This window comes from Poecilia mexicana, unplaced genomic scaffold (assembly GCF_051168715.1).
Source record: "Poecilia mexicana isolate PSO_F unplaced genomic scaffold, ASM5116871v1 scaffold_13, whole genome shotgun sequence".
In the NCBI taxonomy this organism is placed as follows: domain Eukaryota; kingdom Metazoa; phylum Chordata; class Actinopteri; order Cyprinodontiformes; family Poeciliidae; genus Poecilia; species Poecilia mexicana.
Genome location: NW_028263382.1, coordinates 12,411,418 through 12,432,335, shown reverse-complemented (window position 1 = coordinate 12,432,335; position 20,918 = coordinate 12,411,418). Strand labels below are relative to the sequence as shown.

Here is a 20,918-nt window from a genome sequence, read left to right as displayed (position 1 = left end):
TCTTTCACCTTCTTTAGGTAAGAGCCATAGCAAGTTTATCAAAAGATGCAAACAAACATCTGATTATAATGTTAAATCCAACAGTGTCTTCTCTGAACTGCGAAGTACGAAGCAGAGGATCAGGATAAGAGAAACACCAGCATGGCTGGAGCGAGAGCTGCTGAAACACAACGATAGAAGACACTCGATGGAAGAATCTGAAATCAGGAGACAACTGCAGCACTGTGCATCTTCAACTCATCACTTTGAGGTACAGTTCTGAAACAAGTATCTCTGTCTCAAAAATCTTGTGCTTATTTAGTAGCACTGTTACTCTGTCCTTACATGGACCATGTGTGAGGAGCTGCGACTTTTAGCCAGAAGATGTCACTAGTATGCTGCAGCGCTTCTGTTTCCCAGCTCGGTCTCAGCTATCAGAAAACGATATAATGCTTTACTAATTTACATGATTAAAGTTCATGACCAGTTTGCACACAGCCTGACAGTGCATCAGACAGGGCAGTCTTCCCAGAGCCCCAAAGCATTTCAAGCTATAGTTGAGCCAACCATATAAAAGGTTTCCCAGGAAATTCAAATTTGAGCTTCTGAGCTGACAGGAACGATAAAGTGATGCAGGAGGCTGGGCTGCCAATGCATGGCTCAAGTTTCTGGGTTTCCATTGCAGATGTCAGTCACACTCTCCTGCTTAATGTAGCAAGCAATGTGCCATAACAGATTAAGAGAAGCAGGCTCAGGAGTTCAAAGTTATGCATCTCCTATGAAGGGATTTGGAAAGCAGTCAGGAATATGCGATTGCTCTCACCATTTTTTCATCACTTTGAGTGATTAAACAGTTATCTTACAAATTCAGGGAAAACCGTGGGGAGACTTCAGCTCTAGTTACATCCTTGAGGAATTAAGCTGTTTATCCCTGTTATTTATTAATGGTAGATCAAACAGCTTCCAAGATGAAGGACCAGTTGCTAGGAAACAGCTGAAAAACTTAGAAGAGTTGTTAACTCGGAGAGCGCGGCCTGTTGTCTGGCTGAGGGCTCTGACGCGCTGGTTAGGGTCACTGATATGCAAAGGTGAAACCCTGTCCATATCTGCTGATTACTAATGATCAAATTCAGTCATTAATTACTCCTTTTAGCGCTCTGACTTTATGAACTGCCTGGTGAGTGGATCTGTGTGCACCCAAAATAAATATTCAACTAAAATCCTTCAAGTGGCCAAAGTGTTTCATGAAGTTATCTCTATAATTGCGATTAATGCTGTAACTTCCGTTTCTCCTTTTATCTCAAGATCAATGAAAAGATATCGTTAGACGAACTCCAGGAACTGAAGTTGTCCTTTGAGGTACTTTGAAAATTGTTCCTTTCAAATTTTACCCATGTGAAAATGATCACATCACATTATAATTTCCTTACAAAGGAATGTGACGTGAGTGGGACAGGGTACGCCGATGCAAAGAATTTTGGACATTTACTGAAAAAGTGCTTGGATGTTTCTGACATGGTAAGACAATAACTGTTTTTATATCATTTGACCATAATCTCACAAGTATTGGCATACAGCCTGGAAGGTGATTTAAATATTAGTATTATTTTCACATTTTGTTTTATTAAAACAAACATTATTTCCATTGATTTTTTTTCTTTTTTTTTACGTGAAACACCAACACAAAGTAGCATATAATTTCCGAGCGCAATCAAGATTATGATTTTCTTAAACAGTCAGGGATAATATGAGAGTTGATGGGAAGATCAAAGTAGCTAAATATTTTGTTATATTAGAAGAAAACCTATTAGAGATAGCAAAAGATTTGAGGCAGCTGGAGAGGTTCATCTTGCAGTAAGATAATTATCCTGAGCAAACAGCTTGACAAAAAACAAAATGCTGTTCAGATGCTCTTTGTTTAATTTTACTGAGCCTGAGGTATTTTAAAAAGAAATAAATAAAAACAAAATGTGACTACATGGGTAAACATTTCATGAAAACGCACCTCCAAATGAGGCCAAATACAAATTCACATCAAACTTTTCAAATTTAATTTGTGATTTGTCTTCTTTTTTTTTTCATTTCCAGTTTGTGTTGGTCCATCTCATACAATTCCAATCAAATATTTTTTAGTTTGTGGTTGTATCAAGGCAATGTAAATTTAGAAAAAAAAAGTTAATTATCTTGTTTTCTTTTTTTGTATCTCACAGAGCAATGAAGAGATATATAGTTTGTTTAAAAAGATTGATTACTCTGATCAAGGAATGATTTCCTGGGTGAGTCACATTCAAGTTCTGTTTGAGTATAAAAGAGCATAGTATGAAATCTGTAGAAAAAAATGGCAATACTATTTGAGCTGGTGTTTATTCATCAAATGTAACTGGAACAGACATCAGCACTGTAGCTTGGGATATAGCTGCCTCTGTGGTGTCAAGATCACTGTATATAACAGTCTTTGTAGTTGTTTGCACACATGAAGTAGTAGATACATCATTAAAGATGTAAATCAGTAAATCTCCACATGTTTGGATACTTTTCACAAAGGAAGGGATGTGATATGTGATGCAGATGGAGTTCTCCACCTATCTGCTCCAGCAGTACGAAGCAAAGATGGAAACTGTGAGACGCAGGAAGCAGGTGGCCTTTCATTTGCCAGCCCTCATGAACGACGGCGGACATGGCATTCCTGTAGTCAACATCCACTCCACCCACGATGGCGACGTGTTAACAGTGAGAGAAGATGGATTAGTTTGTCAGTGGAGTCCTGACGTTAAACCTCGGAGGACCAAGCACATGTTTGTAGGTATTAGCTTTTAGGATTTTTTTTTAAGAAAATCTATTCTTAAAACACCTAAAGTAGTAGGAAGAAAAACAACATCTCATAAAACAAAAACAGAGATTATTCAAATGACCAATGTCTTTAAAGATATTCAAATATGGTTAGTGATTTATTGTCTACTCTGACACTGAAGTTAATCAAATTAAGTCAATTCAAGTTTATTTGTATGACACATTTCAGCAACAAGACAGTTCAAGGTGCAATGCCTCATAAAAACATAAGTCATCAATTATGAAACAAGCAGTAAACATTACATTTGGACAAAATGTCATCATTAAAATCATGAAGCAAATACAAATCAAATATGTTAATCAATGTTTCACTTACTACTGAACAGGTCAGGTCCAAAGCCTTTAAATTAGTGGTTGAGAACAGTACAAATATATTGTAATGTGATTTAAATTAAACTCTGTTCTCAATTCTGTTAAAGACATTTTAATTGGTCCTGTTTGTAGAGTCAGGGATCTGGCAAAAAAAGTTCAAAGTGGGTAACTGATTTCACTATGATGTCAGAGTACAACAAGCTGATGATCGGAACAGGGTGAGAACTTTTTATTGACCTCACTGATGTTTTTTTTCATTATTGAGAGGTTGGATTTAGATTTAATCTGCTTGAGCACTTTTTTTTTCAGGGACGGAGAGATTCAGTTTTATGAACTTTACACTTTAGAGCCTTACTGCCAGATCAGCGGCCTGGAAACTATACCTTTAACTTTAAGCTACAGGTGAACTGCACAAGAAGATCTTAAAAATTCTTCCACAGTTCTTTACCTGATGTGTATTTTTATTTTGTTTGTTTGCTGTGCAGCTACATCGGCTCTGATAAATGTTGTTTTCTATATGGAGACATGGAGGTAAGTGCTAATCAAATTACATTACATAACCAATATGCAGAGGTGTGACATCACAAGCCATACTTGTAGGGATAGTTTTACTTCAATAACGTCATACTTTTAGTTGAGGAGTATTATTATCTTTTCACTTGAGTACAAGTTTTGTTGGTAAAGGGAGACGTCTCGGATGCACCGATTTTGTCCTAATGTTGTTTTCTGTCATCTGAGCCTGTTGTGCCATTTGGAGGGCAACTTAATATACAGTTTTTCTAATCCCTTGAAGTAGCTTGTACTTCAATACATAAGTCAAAAATGACAAAACACAGTGAGAAATTATTTGTTTCTACGCCTTAATTTGCTCATTTGTAGGTAGGTTATTTATTTCCATATTTTAATAGTTAATCATTCCAGATTTTGTACATAATTCCAAGTTTTTGCACCGTAGGTTGCACTGTTAAAACATTTTAAAGTAGGGTTTCTTTTACATCACTACATATTTTTGTAACACTGTCGACTTCTGCAAAAATGTAAGCTCTTCGCAGGAGGCCACTAATGTGTCTGTGTTTCAGGGATGTGTTACCATCATCTTGCTGTTCCCTGCTGAGGACACCCTCAGGTAATGTTGCTTCTATGAGGATCTAATACCTTATTAATATTCATTTAGCACCATTACACATTTTTATTCCGTAATCAGAACTGTAAAAGACATAAGCGGCGCATTAATTTCCATTTATATTGAGTTTGATTATTCTTAAGCAAAGTGACCTTTCACAGCTGGGGGCAACGACACTCAGAGGGTCCTTTCATGCAAACTTCTACATCAGAATCAAAAGAGGATAATGAAAAACGACAATTAAAAAAGAAATCTTTGTGTTAATGAATTGATACAGCTACATAAAAAAAAAAATTAATAGTATTGTCTTAAATAGGCACTTTTATCAATGGTCAGTATCCATTATTTTTTATTATTGCTATAACTGTGATGCTAATTAAAAAGTCATTAAGAAATGAACATTAAAACATCATAGATATCGTTGAACTGAAACAAAGAAAAGAAAGCTTAAATGATAAATATGATAACAGACAAGGGACAACTTACAAATAATTTTAAAATAACGTTTTTGAAGGTGTGAAAGCAGAATCTCCTGCGTGTCGGAGCCTTAGGACCGTTGAAAAGCATCAGGGTAATTGAAATCACACAGCATGATAATTAGGAAATATGCAAATAAAGAAAGAACCTTATACCAAACACTTAGATCTAAAATCAGTCTGAACATAGAATCTGCCAAAAAGAAATACTTTCACCTGCGGTTTTTATATTTGACATGTGATGTATTCTCAAGAAGCAACAATCTTTGGTACAAGAATTATCAGTAAATTATTATATAGCTGCTATTAAAATAAAAAGCTGATCTGAATGTCTTTGAACCCCTAGACATGAGTTGATATAAACTAGCTGCTAATCCATCCCAATTGCAGTTTTTCCCTAAATTTTTTGAGGATCTGTTAAAAGGTGAACTGAGCCGTCAAAAGTAGACTCATTCTTTTGACTCATGCCATGTCTTTCACAGCTAAGAAATTATTTTGAGGCTATACAGTGGATTAGTGGGAGACCTTATGATAAAAAAGTAGAGCCGATGGTTATGTTGCCACGTCCACACAAACACAGTATGTGATGGAAAATTATACCTGTGCCTCGCTGCAGGTCTCACCAATCAAACACGTTATGTGGTGTGCGACATCAAGTCTGTCAGATGATCAGTTTCAAACTTGAATGAATGATGGAACTTCTCCTTTCACAGGTTGTGGAACAGATTACCAAAGGCTGAAAATGTGCCTAATATTGCCTTTAAAAATGCTGTGCTTTCCAAAAACGTGACATTTGTCAGATGGAAGGTTCATCATGACTGGGTGACACAGGTAAGGCTATGTTTGTTTTCTTTTTTGTCTGCTTTTCTTGATTGTTTCAAGATAATGTTAAATTTGAGCCTTTCCAAATTTATTGACATTTTAAAGCAAAGTGCAGGTGTTTTTTGTTCTTTTTGTAATCCTTTTCAAGAGATACAACATTTTTGCTTTTGCTCTCAGAATCAATCAAAAGTCTCCAGAGAAAAAAAGGTTTCAAACATTTTTGCTTTAAATATTTTTACAGCAAAGTTAGTGTCTGGTCTCTCTGGGCAGAGCCATCCTGAAATTGTAGGAGGCCCAGAGAAGAATTATATTTGTCGTCGACTTCCAGTTTGAATTCAACACATGCTGTGCATAAAATGCCTTTTTGAATTGAATAACTAAAAAATTAGTTTTTGATCATATTATTCAGCCATGCTTGAGAGGCAAGTCTTCGTTTCATTTGCATACATTATAGAGACTAGTCCTGACCAAGCTACCAATGATGCAGTGATTCAGTCCAGTTGGGCCCTTATGTGTCTTTAAACTTGATTTAAAAAAAAATCAAATCATATTAAAAATAATATTTTGCAATGTCAAGCCTTCTTGTGTTTTGGATTTTTTCTTTAATGAAATTCTCTCACCTTTGCAGTCCTTCTTTCACCTTAAAAGTAACTCACTTTGTTTTCCATTTTATTTTCAGCCTGTATTGAGTCTTAAGCCAAGTCAAAAATCCGTCCACCTATTTTCTCTATCCCCCTAATCCTTGTTTGTTCAGTATATGTGCCTATTTCTAGTCAATGGTCGAGAGGCGGGATAAACCGTTCACGGATTGCTATTCTGTCACAGAGCACAGAGGCACTCGGGACAGAGCCATGCGTCCAAACACTTATTCAGAATGGATCAGACCAATGGCCTTCTTACTGTGAGACAGCAGTGCTCCATTATGCAGCTCCAAGTAAAACAAAAAAAGGTTATTGCTGGAGATGATTTGTTGCAACAAATTAAAAACTAAAGAATGTTTTGAGTTGAATGATTTCAGTGCGCTGAGAAGCTTGGTGTAGCTGCCGGCCCAACCATGTGTGGGGACATGTCTGGGGTGGAAGAGGGTGTAGTGTTGGGAGGAGGTTGGAGGATTTGTGTAATGCTTTGTTGGGCTTCCCTGGGGTGCTCTGGTTGGATAGGATGGCACCATATCCCTCCTTCTTTGGTTCCTCTGCGTTCCGGCCAGGTGGTCAGGTGTTCCTCTCCGGAGTATTGGACAGTCTTTCCCTAGGTTTGGTGGCTGCCATGGTCACTTCTGAGCTTGGCTTGCAATAGGGAATGTGGCAGAGGGGCTGGATCAGGGGTTTGTTGCCCTGCATCTCTCCCTGTGCCTCTTTGGCCCTGGGACTGCTGATAATGTGCTTCACTGCTGCCCTACCTCTCTGTCTTGCATATAGCTAATCTGTCAGGGGGCTTAGAGCTGCTACCTTCCCTTTGTTGCTCTTGGCCACTGTGTTGCGAGGTTTCTGCCAATTTCACCATTCTAACAAGGTTGCACCTCCAGGTGACACGCTCATGCACATGCACATGCATCCACCTACACACACACCCGTACAAATTACCCAAATGCTTAAAGGTCATTCAGACACCCGTTTCAATTTCATCAGTGTGGCTTGTCCACTAAATCACATAGTTAATAAACAATGAGATATTCCCTTTTGTAGATCAAAACTTTTTGGATACAAGGGAGTCTAATAGTTTCTTTACCTGCTATGTAACAAACAAGTACGCTCATGTCTACTTACATGAAATCTGGTTGTATAATCAGCAATATTTAGTCATTTTAGTCAATATTGTCAATGTATAACACATTTTTGCCTAAATTTAAAATGTAAAATTCCTGTTGAGCGTTTAAGTCTCGCTAAATGTAGGCAGACACAAATGCCTTTCTTGTTAATTGTTTGTTTCTTGACATTCTCCAAATTTAAATAATGACAACTAATACCAGCATGTAAGACCTGCAGAAATAAAAAATTAAGCATACAAATTAATGACATGTCAAACAAATGCATAAATCAACAGGAAAACAGCAACAGAAGTTACAAAAGTTCAATTGTAAGTATTTTAAGTTCCAGGTTTATTCTCATTTTTTTCCCACACAGTCCTGTTAATTCTCTCTGAAGGAAAGTTTCCATGTTTGAGAGTTGCCAAAAAAAAAAAGAAGAATGATTTTTGCTGTGATAATTCTGAAATACAAACACTTATCTCTTCTTATAGGTAAAATATTTTCACAATTTTCAAGCTGTTGTCTCATCATCAAATGAAGATGCCTCTTCTCTTGTTGTCGGTATGGCCTTTTTATTCTGATTTCTGGCTGTCTTTCTTCTCACAATAGAAATTAACCTAGAATAGTAACTTATTGAACACCTAATGTTGCATATTTACTTTGTCCTCTGTAATTAAACGTAGTGCAGGACACTGGTCAGTCTGCTTGGAGATCTGTGAGGGATGACTCATGATTGCTCATCTATCACAAATTCACTAATCAATGCCAGTCTGTCTGTTTATGTGAGAGTGTGATCACCTTGTATGTGGGCATGTTCACTGGCAAGCTTGGTCATTTATTCTGATAATGAATTATCCTCGCTCCAGAAGCACACTTTGATTGATGCTAGTTCTTGTATTGTGATGCCTTTCCTTTTTTCCTCTCTCTTCTCCAGGCTGTATGCTGCCTTCAACAGATTCTGCACAGAAGCTTAGGGAGATCAGAGAGGCGTGCTACGAGGGTAAAAACAGGAAGATCCAACTAAGCTGGACTCCACATGTCCGTGCATCTGAGGATCAGACCATTTTTTCAATCTACAAAGGTGTGAAGGCTTTTGACCTTTGTCAGAAGCACAGTTTGCTGGTGACCGGCGGCCTGGACAGACTCATACGCCTGTGGAACCCACATTTCTCAGAGTGAGGCACCTGAATTCAGATGGCCGTTTTTCAGACAAGCATCATTAAAATTAAATTTACACCTCCTCCTCCTGATTCAGTTAATTTCTCCTTAGAAAACCCACTGGTATTTTAAAAGGCCACTCTGCTCCCATTTTCTCCCTCTGCATCTCATCAGAGGACGGTCGGATCTTTTCTATCTCAATGGACAACACTGTGAAGGTGATTCATGAGTTTTTTCATTAATATTTTAATTAAAATCTGAAATGTGGAACACATTTTTAAGATTTACATACAGACATTGCTGAAAATAACGCAGAAGTTGCAAAGCACTCTACATATTTAACTACACTTGTTTTTACCCCTAAAATAATCATGCATTTTACCTTTTTCATCTTTAAGTTCTACATTTAAAATACAGAATCAAAATATAGTGTCAATGTGTCAAATGCTATTTGACAATTACAAATATAACCATATCTGATATAAAATGTATTTTTAAAAATACATGCAGAAATATGAAAATATGAATTATTACCTAAATATTAACAAATAAAATAAAAATAAAATATATTAAAAAATAAAATAAAAACAAGTGCACCTTGCAAATGTTTTTAACACTTAACTTTTGTATATTTTGTAACACGAATGCTCTACAGACTACAATGGATTATAAATGAAAGACCTTTTGAATTTTTTGTAACATGAATACTCTACAGACATCAATGGATTATAAATGAAAGACCAAAAGAAAGCGTCATATAGCTGTGAAGTGGAGCTACATTCTCTTGTCAATTTTTCTCCACAAATAAAAACTCTGAAACTGTGACTTGCATTGCTATTCAGCCCCCCTGCGTCAATTCTTTGTAGAAACACATTTTGCTGCAAGTTTTATAGGCCATGTCTCTTTACAGTGCTTGCCATTTTTGTCCATTCTCCTGTGCAAAATATCTAAAGCTTCATTAGATTTCATAGTGACCTTGTAGCCACTTGGGAAATAAAAAAAAAAAAACATTCACATGTCACTGGGCAACCACCCAGTTTCATTGTGATTATGTTTGTTTATTGATTATCTCTAACAAATGTCTGAGGTCTCCACGGAACAGAACAGCCGTGTTTAGAGTGAGATTAAATTACACACAGGGGATCTCTGCTGAGTAATTAGGCAACCTCTGAAGACAATTGCTTGCATTGGATTTTATTTGGACTAAAGGGGGCTAAGTACAAATTCACACAGATATTTGCAGATTATTATTTGTAAAAAAAAAATGATAATGTATTATCCCCTCTGCTTCACTACTTCTGACTTAAAATTTCTCCTAAATACATTGACATTTTTTACTGGTTTTAAATTTAGTTGTAGCCTTCGTCACATTTCTACATTTTTAAATCTCGCTGTGCTCTCACGCCAGATTTGGTACATTGAAGATCAGTGTTGCCGGTTCACAGCCGACCCCACAGCCAGTGGGATTCATGGCGTTGTATCTGCATGCTCCTATTCCGCTGCCATGAAATCCCTGTACGTCGCAGCAGACTGCATAGCCGTTCTCCCTTTGATGCTGAGGTTGGTTGTTTTGCCTTTACACTAAGTTTTCTTCTATTTTTAGATACTAGTGTACTTTAAAGTACATTGAAAATGTTCCTTGGATGAATTGGTCTAAAGGGGATGACACATTTATATTTGATAGTGTCTGCTGCTCCCTGATCTTAATACCACTCTCATTGATTTTATCTCGTCTTTGCCCCGTCAGGCCAGAACCTCACAGTCGCATCTCTGTTTCTCATGATGAGGCTGTAATGTGCTGTGGATACAGCCAGGAGTTCCGGCAGGTTGTGAGCTGCAGCGAGGAGGCTGTGAGTTAACAAGTGCCGCAAAAGTATTCATACTCCCTTTAACTTCTTTAACATTTTGCCACATTAAATTAGAAACATTAGTATTTCTCCATGCGACCACAATAAGCCATACACTTCATAAAACTGGACTGTATGGACAAGTGGCCAGAAAAAAACCTTCACTTACAGACAAAAACAGAATGGCTCGTTTTGAGTTTGCCAAAAGGCGTCTAGGAGACGCAGTGGCGTTTTCTGTTATGGATAAATTTGGCAACCATCCAGAGTGGCATCTTGTGGGGGGGAAGCACACAAGATGATTGTGTGCACCATAAAATAATCAATTTTAATTCCAGGTTGTGAGGTAGCAAAACACACAAAAAAAATGCCTTGCGGGGTGAATAAGTTCACAGGGCACTATACTTTGTTTTTCCCTGTCACAAAATGTAGTGGTTGTAATGTAAAAAAAATTGATTAAGGAGAAGCACATGAGTACTTTAGCAAGACACTTTCTTTTGGTGCAGAAACTTGCACTGTGATAAATAAAAATGTATGAATTTCATAGTGTTTTTGGTTGTAGGTGGTGAAAGTCTGGGATTTCGATACTGGACGACAGGTTTTTGAGTTTACTGCAACACCAGACCTGACCAGCATCACCTGCATGACATTTGACATTAAGGGAAGAAGGTATGGATAAGGAATATTTTCCCTTTTATTAAAAAAAAATATGTATGCATCGGTTTTATAATATGCTGTTGCTTCTGTAGACTCATCACAGGAGGAAGTAATGGATACATAAAGGTGTGGAACTTCAACAGTGGCCACTGTATAAAGACATTAAGGAAAGGTGAGTATAGTTTGTTTCACCGCTGTAGAAAAGGACATATATGAAAGTATATATATATATTTTTCATTTCTCATCAGAGGGTAAATGCCATCAGGTGTGTGACTGCACCTTTATTAAAGTTCAAGAAAATTCGTGAGTAATCATGGGATATTTGACAGTTGTTCAGTATAACTTTGATTCCATGCTGAGCTTGTGCGATTTCTGTCTGAAGATATGTGGTTGCTGTCGGAAGAGACCACAGGATTGACATTTATTCAGTGAGTAAATGTGAGAATCCAATGCATCTTATTTCTGTGTTTGTATTTTGAAATCTTGTTCCAGTAAGTTTTGCAATTGCACACTTCTTCCATTAGTTAATTTCATTTGCATTTTTGCATTGTTATTGGGAGCTGAACTTATTCAGAATACAAGCAGGATTTGATTAGAAACTACTCAACCGAGAAAGCTGTGCACAGTTTCATCTAACTCTTTTCTTTTTTTTTTTTAAGATCAGGTTTTGTCCCCAATGATTTTACTAATCCTTTCTATTCATACAGGGAGATAACAAAACTAAATGGCTTTTACTGAATATCTGAATTTTTTTCAGGATTCTCCTGAGGAACTTTATCACGTCCAGAGACCACAGCCTTCATGGAAAGATGATTTGGTGAATATAAGCAGAAAGTTGGTTCAATAATAACTTTATTATTGATGTTCATGTGGACCAAAGTAATAATCCAGTCGGCTCTTACAGTTTTTCATACCAAATTAAAAAAAAACTGGAAAAAAACTTAGTGCTGTGCATTTTGTATAAGGTAAAGAAGAGATTTAATGTTTCATAAAAGAATTACTATAACATTTACAGACATAATTATATTTTTATTTAACTTGTTTGTGAATATAATTAAATCCATCTATGAAAATCCCCAAATCGCTGCTTAATTCTCTCTTTTGAAGTACCCTGGTTACTTGTTTACCATTCTCCTTAAATACATTTTTGATCATGACGATTATCTTTAATTAGTGGTTTCTTCTATTTGCATCTTCTGTTTACTCTGAGCTCTAAAAAGCAGTAAACATTGATGCTGACTGAGAATTTGCTCTCAGATATAACAGAGAAGCTCATGTGTTGTCATTGTACTGTGCAGGGGAGGTAAAGCCAAATGCTTCATCTCCATTGCTTCAGTTGCCTTTCAACCTGAAGGATTTTATTTAGATAAGGTGTTATGGTTCAGTCTTTGACACAGATTCACAGAGGATACTGTGTTTGAAAAAATGTCCTGAAAATTGTATTTTGGAGAGGGAAAAACTCAGGGAGGTTAAGAAGAAAAACCTTTCTTGTTTTCTCTCTTGTAGAACAGCAATGAAAGGAATAAAAGAAAACAGTGAAAGACTTTCATCACCACTTCACTGTTTTCTTTTGTCCAAGATTATTTATTCCTTGTTATGTATTTATGACTTCTTTGCACAGTCGCTGCCCTTTACTTGCATAAAAACATTTCATTCAGAACACAAATATTGCTTTTGTTTGGATTTCTACTTCTTTCATTAACTTTTTTTTGTAGTTAATGTGCTTCTTTTAAAATGACTGGATGCTCCAGTGTCCAATGAGGGTTGAAAACTCGTAATGATCATCTTTGTGTGTTTAATTTTTGCACTCTTCCTACGAAATACTAATTTATTTTGTCGATCAAATTCACGAAAGCTTCAATAATATAGGTCTTGAGTTGGAGAACTGAAGCTAGTGAAAAGAAAATCCTCCAAAAACTACAACCAAAACAGTTTTGTAATTTCTGGGAAATACAAAATATTGAAGGAATTGATTTTTTGTCTTATTTGGTTGAATCAGAAATATATTTCATCATAACTTATGTTACCAGCAGCAGAATCTGCAGCGAATTTTACTTCAAAAAGTCCTGTTTCTTCTTGAGTAATTTCTTTGAGATACATTTAAAACACTAAAGTCCATATTTGAATTGACAAATACTGGATGAGTTATGCTTTATGAACCACCCAATGCATTTTCTCAAGCGTCAGACAGCAGACGATGGTTCCTCTATCTGCTTTTGCCTCCATAATGCATTTAAGTTATCTCTGTCTGCAGGCCGCTGCTCTCTCTGGAGGGAGAGCTGATTCTCACTAATGCTGCATGATCCATTGGTTGAGGCGACTTTCAGAGACCTCTTTTACATTGAAACTGGTGGCTAGATTCACCCACATATAAGCCCATTATCAGTTCAGAAATATTGCATTACCGTCACTGAGAAGCAAAGTGACCCCGTTGATTATCTGCAGAGGGCCTTACTGAAACGTTTCATTAGCGGCTTGCAGGAGGAAGATCAATGGTTTGTTTTATATGTATGACTCCCCTTCCCTTTAGCCTCCATGTCTCACTCTCACTGTGAATTTTTCGGCTTGGTTTGGTGAGCCCAGTTTCAAATCATTTAGTGTTAACCCAGCAAGCTCTTAATCCAGTTGTCGTACAATTGAACAGGATATATATAGCACATTTGGCATTTACTGTAATGAGAAAAAGGGCCATTTTTCATGACTGCCAGTTTGGAAAAAAGCAAATACACCTTTGCTACTTTCTATGGATTTAGGGAAAATAGCAGCTAAGTGATGCCAATCAAATGAACTTAATTATTAATTTTTATCAAGTGTGATCACCTCTGTAATAGCATATTACACCATGCCTAAATGGAAAGACATCAGCAATGACTATTAGAGAAGCAGCTATGCCTTCTGATCAATCCAGACAGGGTTATGAGGCCATTTATGAACAATTTGAAGCCTGTTTTTCTGCAGTGAGAAAGGTCATTGGAGTGGTGGGGAGGAAGAGATAAAGGAGGAAGCTTCTTCTCTCTGAAAACAATATGACACTATGATTTAGTTTTGAATCTTAACAAACCAGATAAGCTTGTGTCATTTTACTGATGGATACGATCAAAATAGAGCTGCTTGGCTGTGAGGTTATTATGCGTCACGAACACCGTAGTGCTGTCTGTTATGTAAAGCAGGTGTGAAATGCGAGGCCATCTTTTTGACCACTGAAGCTCGCTTGATAACAGCTCATCAATAGGGGAACGACCCCCAAACACAGCATTAAATCTACAGCAAAATGTCTAAAAACAAACAAAAACCTCCATGATATCAAGCAGTTTTGCAGAGAATAGTGAATCAAAGTTTCCCCACAAGGTGAGAGATTTAATAAATCATACAGAAAAAAAAAACAATTTGGAGTGATTTCTACAAAGCTGCAAGCTATGGCATCATGATTTGTTTTGCCCAGGACTGTAGATAAATTGAAATATTTTTCATCCAGCAATCTTTTCATCTGCACAATACGACAGCAGTTTCTGTTTTTCAATAGTAACTTTGAGGACTATAACTGATGTGCTTCATTCTATTAATGTCTTAAATGAAAATATTTTCGATTGACTTTGTGCTTGTTTTCTTTGCTCACAAAGATAAATGGGAAGGCGCACTTCTTTTAAATGCATAAACTGGAAACTTAAAAGATAAAAAACCTGTTTTCTCCACAAAAGATAGATGAAGTATGTCAAATGTTCGAGACACAGTAAACTTATACAATCTATACTTATTGCAGAAATATGATACTAACTCCTGAAAAAATGTGTTTGATAACATTTGCACCATTACAAACAAAACAGACTTTATTTTTTCTGTCCACAAGCTACTTTATGCTATTAAAAAGTTACTTTCCAGTCCATTTAAAGAGACTTCTTCTCCCCAGCTTTAATTCACTTTCATATTTTGTTAGAATGACACATTGTGATAAGAAAAAAATAGTCAAATTCAGAGCTGTGGAATAAACTGAACTGTTTAAAAAGATGGGTTTTTCTCTGCCTGCAGAAAAATGGCCACACAGAGGACATCCTTTGTGTGGTGCAGTGTCCTCCCTCTCTTCTGGCGACCGGCAGCTACAACGGAGAGATCATAGTTTGGAACGCAGATTCCGGGTCTATAAACTGTCGGTTTGTTGGACCTCTTTCAGCTGAAGATCACAACACTAAAGGTGATTTAGAAGCTATAAAGAGAATAAGTTGCACAATAAAATGGGATTAAACCTCTGAAATATATTTTTTAACAATAGGGCTGGACTCAAGTGTTCCAAGCATGGCTTTTATAAGAAACTTAAGATTGGTGCCGCCGTCTCCAACTACTGCTCTCCTGACATCTGGAGTCAGAGGTTAGCCTTGGAAGGAGCGATAATAATACATGACTTCATTTTACAACTTTCCACGGTTTATTTCATCACACCGTTGTTTATTCGTTTGGTTTCTTAAAGGGTGGGTGAATCTCTGGGATGTGCTCAGTGGACGGAAGCTTGTGAGCAGCTTCAAAGTTGTGAGACATTTCAAATTTATCTTCTGATTTTTTTTGTCATCAATTTTTCTTATTTAATTTTGTCTCCCAAATGGCAGAAAAAAGATGTAGAAAATACATTATAGACCACTTTGCTTAGAATTACTATTTTTTGTTGAGAAGAACATGTAGATATCTTTCCTGCAGGTAAATATTGTACATCTCATATTCTCTCTGGGTTGTGTGAGATGGGTGGAGTATGAGGCACAGAGAGTTGCTAAAGCTGAAATAAAAAAAATGGTGCTATGAGAAATTCCACAGATGAAAGAAACATTGCAAAAATATGTAAAATTAAGACTAATGCCGCTGCTTAGTTTCCCACCAGGGTAAAAAAAACTCACCTTTTAGATTTAAAATCTTTATCAGGACTTAGTAAGGATTGTTACAGCTTAATTCGATTTTAAATCTTGCTAAATACAACCCTTATATGAACAATAGTAAATTCCATGTTATATATTGCATTGTCACTATTTTATATAAGTCTAGCTAAAAGATAGAGTCAGTGTGCAATTCCCCTTTTAAATCACTTCTTCAGTTTTTCATTGCAGTGGTAAAATTTGACCCACTTTTCTTTGTGCAGCTTCAGTTCATTGAACTCTTGAACTTTGTTCCGTTGCAACACTTTGCCTTTTTATTTATTTATTTTTTATTTTTTGCCATACCCCAGTAGATTTTCAGATAGCTTTCTGCCATTTGTGCTGACTAGCTGTGTTTAATCTTTATTGTATGTGAAACACTGTGTTATTATGTCTGAACAATTTCTTATTTGTCTTGTCTTTTCAAAAGAAATTGTTCCAGAACTCATTTTATGTGTTCAGCTGTGACCTTTTAGAGAGAGGGATCTTTTGCCATACTTTTTTTTTTTTCCTTGATCGGTTCAGATCGGTCCTATCTTTCTCTCTTCTTACTCATAATGTTTTCTTTAATTTGAAAGAGATTGAGTTGGAAAATAACTATCTTTTTTATTCTATTGATCTTTGTTTTATAAAACTTAAATGACAGTTACAGTTTGCATTAACGGACTCGTATGTAATGCTTTTTGTTTTGGGTCTGACATTACATGTGTGCCACATAGTCAAAATATCAACAAAAGATAACAAGACTGTACATCACTGATGAGAAGACACTGCTGTACGCTGCTGACAGGATGGGTTACATCTATATTTACAACATGGAGACGTTTGACCCAGAGCAAAGGTCACCCAGAGGTTGGCTTCCCGTCTTCCCTCACTTTTGACTTTAATTAGACCTGCAGTGAAACTGTGAGGATATATATTGTTTATGAGACATTTTTCTCAGACTTTGTGTCTCTCCCTGTTTTTTTTTTGTTTTTTTTTGTTTTTTTAAAATCACTCAGCTGAACATTTCTGGCGTGCCCACACCAGCTCAATTACCAGGTATGTAAAGTCCAAAAATACACAGAGTGCCCTAATCTTTGTTACAAAATCATCATGTCAGGTGACTGGTTATGTTTTTTTAACACCTAACTTTTAACTAATTCCTCCAAATTGAGCTAATTATTTCCAGTTCACAGTGTCAGTAGCAGCAGCAGGGTAATGTTGTTCTGCAGCTGTGGGCACAGTGTGGAACAGTGTGTGGGAAGGTCTTCAGCTGACAACATGAGCATCCTGTGACGCTGCCTTTAAATGCTAACTAGACTTGTCGGGTTTTCGCGCTTTCTGAGAGTATTGCAAAAATCTGACCTTGTTGTTGAACTCTGTGTGGATGATTGAGTTTTCAGTAAGAAAACTGCCATCTGGTGTTTTATCATGTTTTTTTTTGTTGTTTTTTTTTTTCTGGTCCAGCTTACAGATTGTCACCAGTGATCAAGTGGTGCTTACCTCATCCACTGACCACACTGTGAGGCTCTGGAGTGCAAGAGGAGAATTCATCGGTGGGTGTCAACAGTTGCAATTCAGCCACTTATTCTAATCTGTTGTATTATTAACAATGACTCCCTAGCTGGACCTTTACCCCTTTGACCTCAACTATTTATAGTGCAAATCACTCACAGCATGTATCACACATTTTCTGTCAAAGGTATTCCTACTGCAGAGCCTTTCTGTGTCTTGTAATGCTACAGCCACAAACATGGCTGTATTTTTGGGGGATTTTATGCATGGAAAGAATAATGGTTTTTGAAACTTCAACATAAACCCCTTAAAAGACTTGCATTTGCACTCAAGCCCTTTAATCTTATGGCTCTTAAAATAAAATCCACAACATGGTGGTGACGACATTATCCTTCAGTCAGGATGGAGAACCTGGTTAGAGTTCATGGGAAGATGGATGATGGAGCTAAAATACAGAAAAATCTTGGAAGCTACTAAAGAATTGAAATTTGGGATAGTGAAGGGGGGATAACTGCAAACACACAGAGCTTAAATGTGATGGTGTAGGTCAAAAGATATGTGTGAGTTAGAATGACCTAGTCAAAGTAAAGACTTTAATCCAATTTAGACGCTCTGGTAAAAGCTGAAAATTGATGCTCAAATATAGTGTTGATTCAATCTGACCAAGCTTTAATTGTTTTGCACAAACAAATGGGCTAAAATGTCAGTGTCTAGATTTTCAAAGGTAGTAGGAATCTTCATTAAAATACATTCAACTGTAATGCAGTAAGTTGGACCTTTAAAGTATTGACTGTATGCTTAAATTGGCAGCTTCAAGGTGGTTGTACTGTGAAAAAAATGTCAAATAAAATAAAGGTATGAATACTTTTCCAGATGCAGAACATGTTAACCTGCCTTGCCTTGAATCTATTTTCAGTATTTACATTTTGAGCAAAAGATATAAAACTTACACCTGAATGAGCCTCAAGAGCTTGAGGCTGAATAAAAGCAGCCAATAACAAAGCTCTGACTTTGTCACACTAGAGAAAGATCTGCTCTACACCTCTCAGCCAAACACGAAATCAGTCATCAAGTATATAAATTAGGTGTCAAAAGCATGAGAACATGAGCTGTGTTATCTCCTCTGGCAAGCCAGGAATGTGGCCGATAGGGAGAAGATTGACTGATCTCTCCAGATAGGGAGTTTAACAACTCTTGAAAGATGAATCCATACACCTTTAAAAAGAGCGCAGCTGTTTATGATGCATGTTGCGATCCCACTTTGAACCATTTGTCAACTAAACACCACTCTATTGATTTTTGCATGACAACCAGGCAGACGCAGACATTCTGCATTCAAAGAAATCAAACCCTTAGCATTGTTATGTTTTAAATGAAGCTTCAGAAGTAAGTCAGAAAAAAATGAATTAACCTTTAGCAGATTTATGAATGCATAGAAAAGTTAAATTTTTATCTAGGACGGCACAAAATGTTCTGCACGTCGTGACACATTGCAGGGAAAGTCATTTAGAAATATGACATTTTAATAAGCTGCAGTTTTACAGTCAAATTTGTTCAGCACCATTAAATGCAATTTATTAGAACATACGTTAAAATGTGATTTTCCATATGCAGGGACATTTGGCCAGCCTGAGATGTGGAGCGTCCAGATTCCCTCATCCTGGACTCATCCAGGTGTCCCCTATGAGGTTCTGATTGATCCTCTCAGTGTGCCACATCATGATGTTCTGAAGAGAAAGTCTCATCTCTCCGAAGCCATCACTTCTGACGTGACTGCGACTGATAGAGGGGAACTAAAGGTGAGCTGCAATATTTCAAAAATGATTACCTGAGCTCTTCCTTTTTTTCGTCTCTTTTTTTACTGTCACACTGCACCGATGATCCTTTGAATTTCATCAGTTACGCTGACAATGAGGGAGATTTAGGAGCACATTTCACCCAGCAGAATAGGAGTCTGGCCCGGATTATAACCATTTCAATGGAACAGACCGCTCCACACATGTACTGCCTGTTTAACACCTGGCTCAGATTAAAAGCATGGATTGGTATGTGAAGGGACTGTATTTTCTGCTTTATTTCAGACTGTGTGAAGAAATTGACTGGAATACCAGCATATCATCAAACAACTTGGCCCTGAATGGCTTCTGGACCTTGGAGCCACTGAATACTTGTGAACCACCCAGACTCTCTCTCTCTGGTATTGATCCATTTATCAGCCTGATGAGGGAACTGGAATTAACTGACTGAGACGAAAACATGTATATCCAAACTGAGAAAGTGGGTCATTTGCAATGTTATGAATCAACGTATGTTTTGTTGTTTAACACAACTCGGATGTGGTGGAATAAAGCTGTGAGGGGAGAAACCCAAACCATGGTGACCTCTGACCTGAGGAAATATATTTCCACAGATGTCCAGTTCAAACTCAGCTTGGTGACTTTCAAGAAAGCTTATTTGATTTCGGTGTAAACAACTTTTCTGTGTTTTTTCCATTTGGCTTGTGTGCTTGTTAGCATGCATTGCTCCAACTTCCTCCCAAAGTCCAAAGACATTGTTGTTGGGTTAATTAATCTCTCTAAATTACATTTAAGTTTGTGAGTGTGTGTGTGCATGGTTCTCTGTCCTGTGAGTCTTCGGGTTGTGAAGTACTGGGCACCAATGCCGCTTTTAAATCACCTTCAGGCCCCTAAGATTCCCTATAACTCAGCATGGAAGCAGCTACAGTTAATAGATGGATGAATGGATGAAAACCCTAACATATAAAATTTGAATAAAATACACGTACGTATGTGACTTTAATGTTAAAATGCATATTGACTCAAGTTATATGAATATCTTTTCAAGGCATTGTAATACAGTATACATGATTTAATTATTGTTCTATAACAGTTGCATGACATGTAATGTATTTTATTAGAAGTGAATCAGTATTGTCATTATTTATGTCATTATGAAAATGGATAATTAATAAATGTCTTCATTCTTTCAAAACAGCCAGCCTTTTAATTTCTAAGTATGGCATCGTAGTTCAATTGGTCTGCCCTTGGTTTAGGGTTTTGCAGTGACAGTAAGAAATGTATTAAGTGGATTCAGAAGATTTACCCATGCAGATAGAAATCTATACTTGAGCATGTCAGTGGTGAATATAATAATTCCAGAAGGATATAAAGGTAACAAGCATGCAGGGTAGGTGTCATCATCTTGGAAAAAAAAAGAAATCCCCCACAAAGTTTGTCATGGAATAAGAATGGAGGGAGTCTGGTGTGGTATATAATGTGGGAACCTAACTAGATTCTGCACAGTCCATCAAGTAAATTGTCAGCATGGTATTTATTTTTTGCTGGTCCGATCGTTCATGGAAACGATATCCATGGAGATCCTGAAGCCTGCAATTTATCATCCCCTGCCCACCCACACAAACACAGAGATGCACACACCTGAACTCCCATCATCAATCTATTACATGGGAAGTATGGAGGGTGTGCAACTTCATGAAAGCAAGCATTAATTACTTGAAGGGAGGCTCTACACATCTAATTTGTTTTTTGATTACAATA

The 20,918-nt window shown here is 36.9% G+C and overlaps 1 protein-coding gene across 1 annotated transcript; it reads left to right on the top strand.

The window, feature by feature from the left end:
* Positions 1-1,144: 1,144 nt before the first annotated feature.
* On the top strand, positions 1,145-20,352 carry wdr95 (WD40 repeat domain 95). Its single transcript, XM_088011687.1, has 28 exons — positions 1,145-1,156; positions 1,285-1,338; positions 1,414-1,497; positions 2,190-2,255; positions 2,548-2,778; positions 3,280-3,359; positions 3,451-3,543; positions 3,627-3,672; positions 4,221-4,267; positions 5,454-5,571; positions 7,801-7,870; positions 8,244-8,484; positions 8,580-8,685; positions 9,876-10,027; positions 10,215-10,317; positions 10,874-10,980; positions 11,061-11,140; positions 11,218-11,272; positions 11,352-11,397; positions 11,727-11,786; positions 14,996-15,158; positions 15,237-15,332; positions 15,432-15,490; positions 16,584-16,716; positions 16,866-16,905; positions 17,314-17,402; positions 18,976-19,160; positions 19,443-20,352. Exons 1-28 carry the CDS (start codon positions 1,145-1,147, stop codon positions 19,449-19,451), a joined length of 2,625 nt encoding a protein of 874 aa, XP_087867813.1. The 3' UTR covers positions 19,452-20,352.
* The last annotated feature ends 566 nt before the right edge of the window (positions 20,353-20,918 follow it).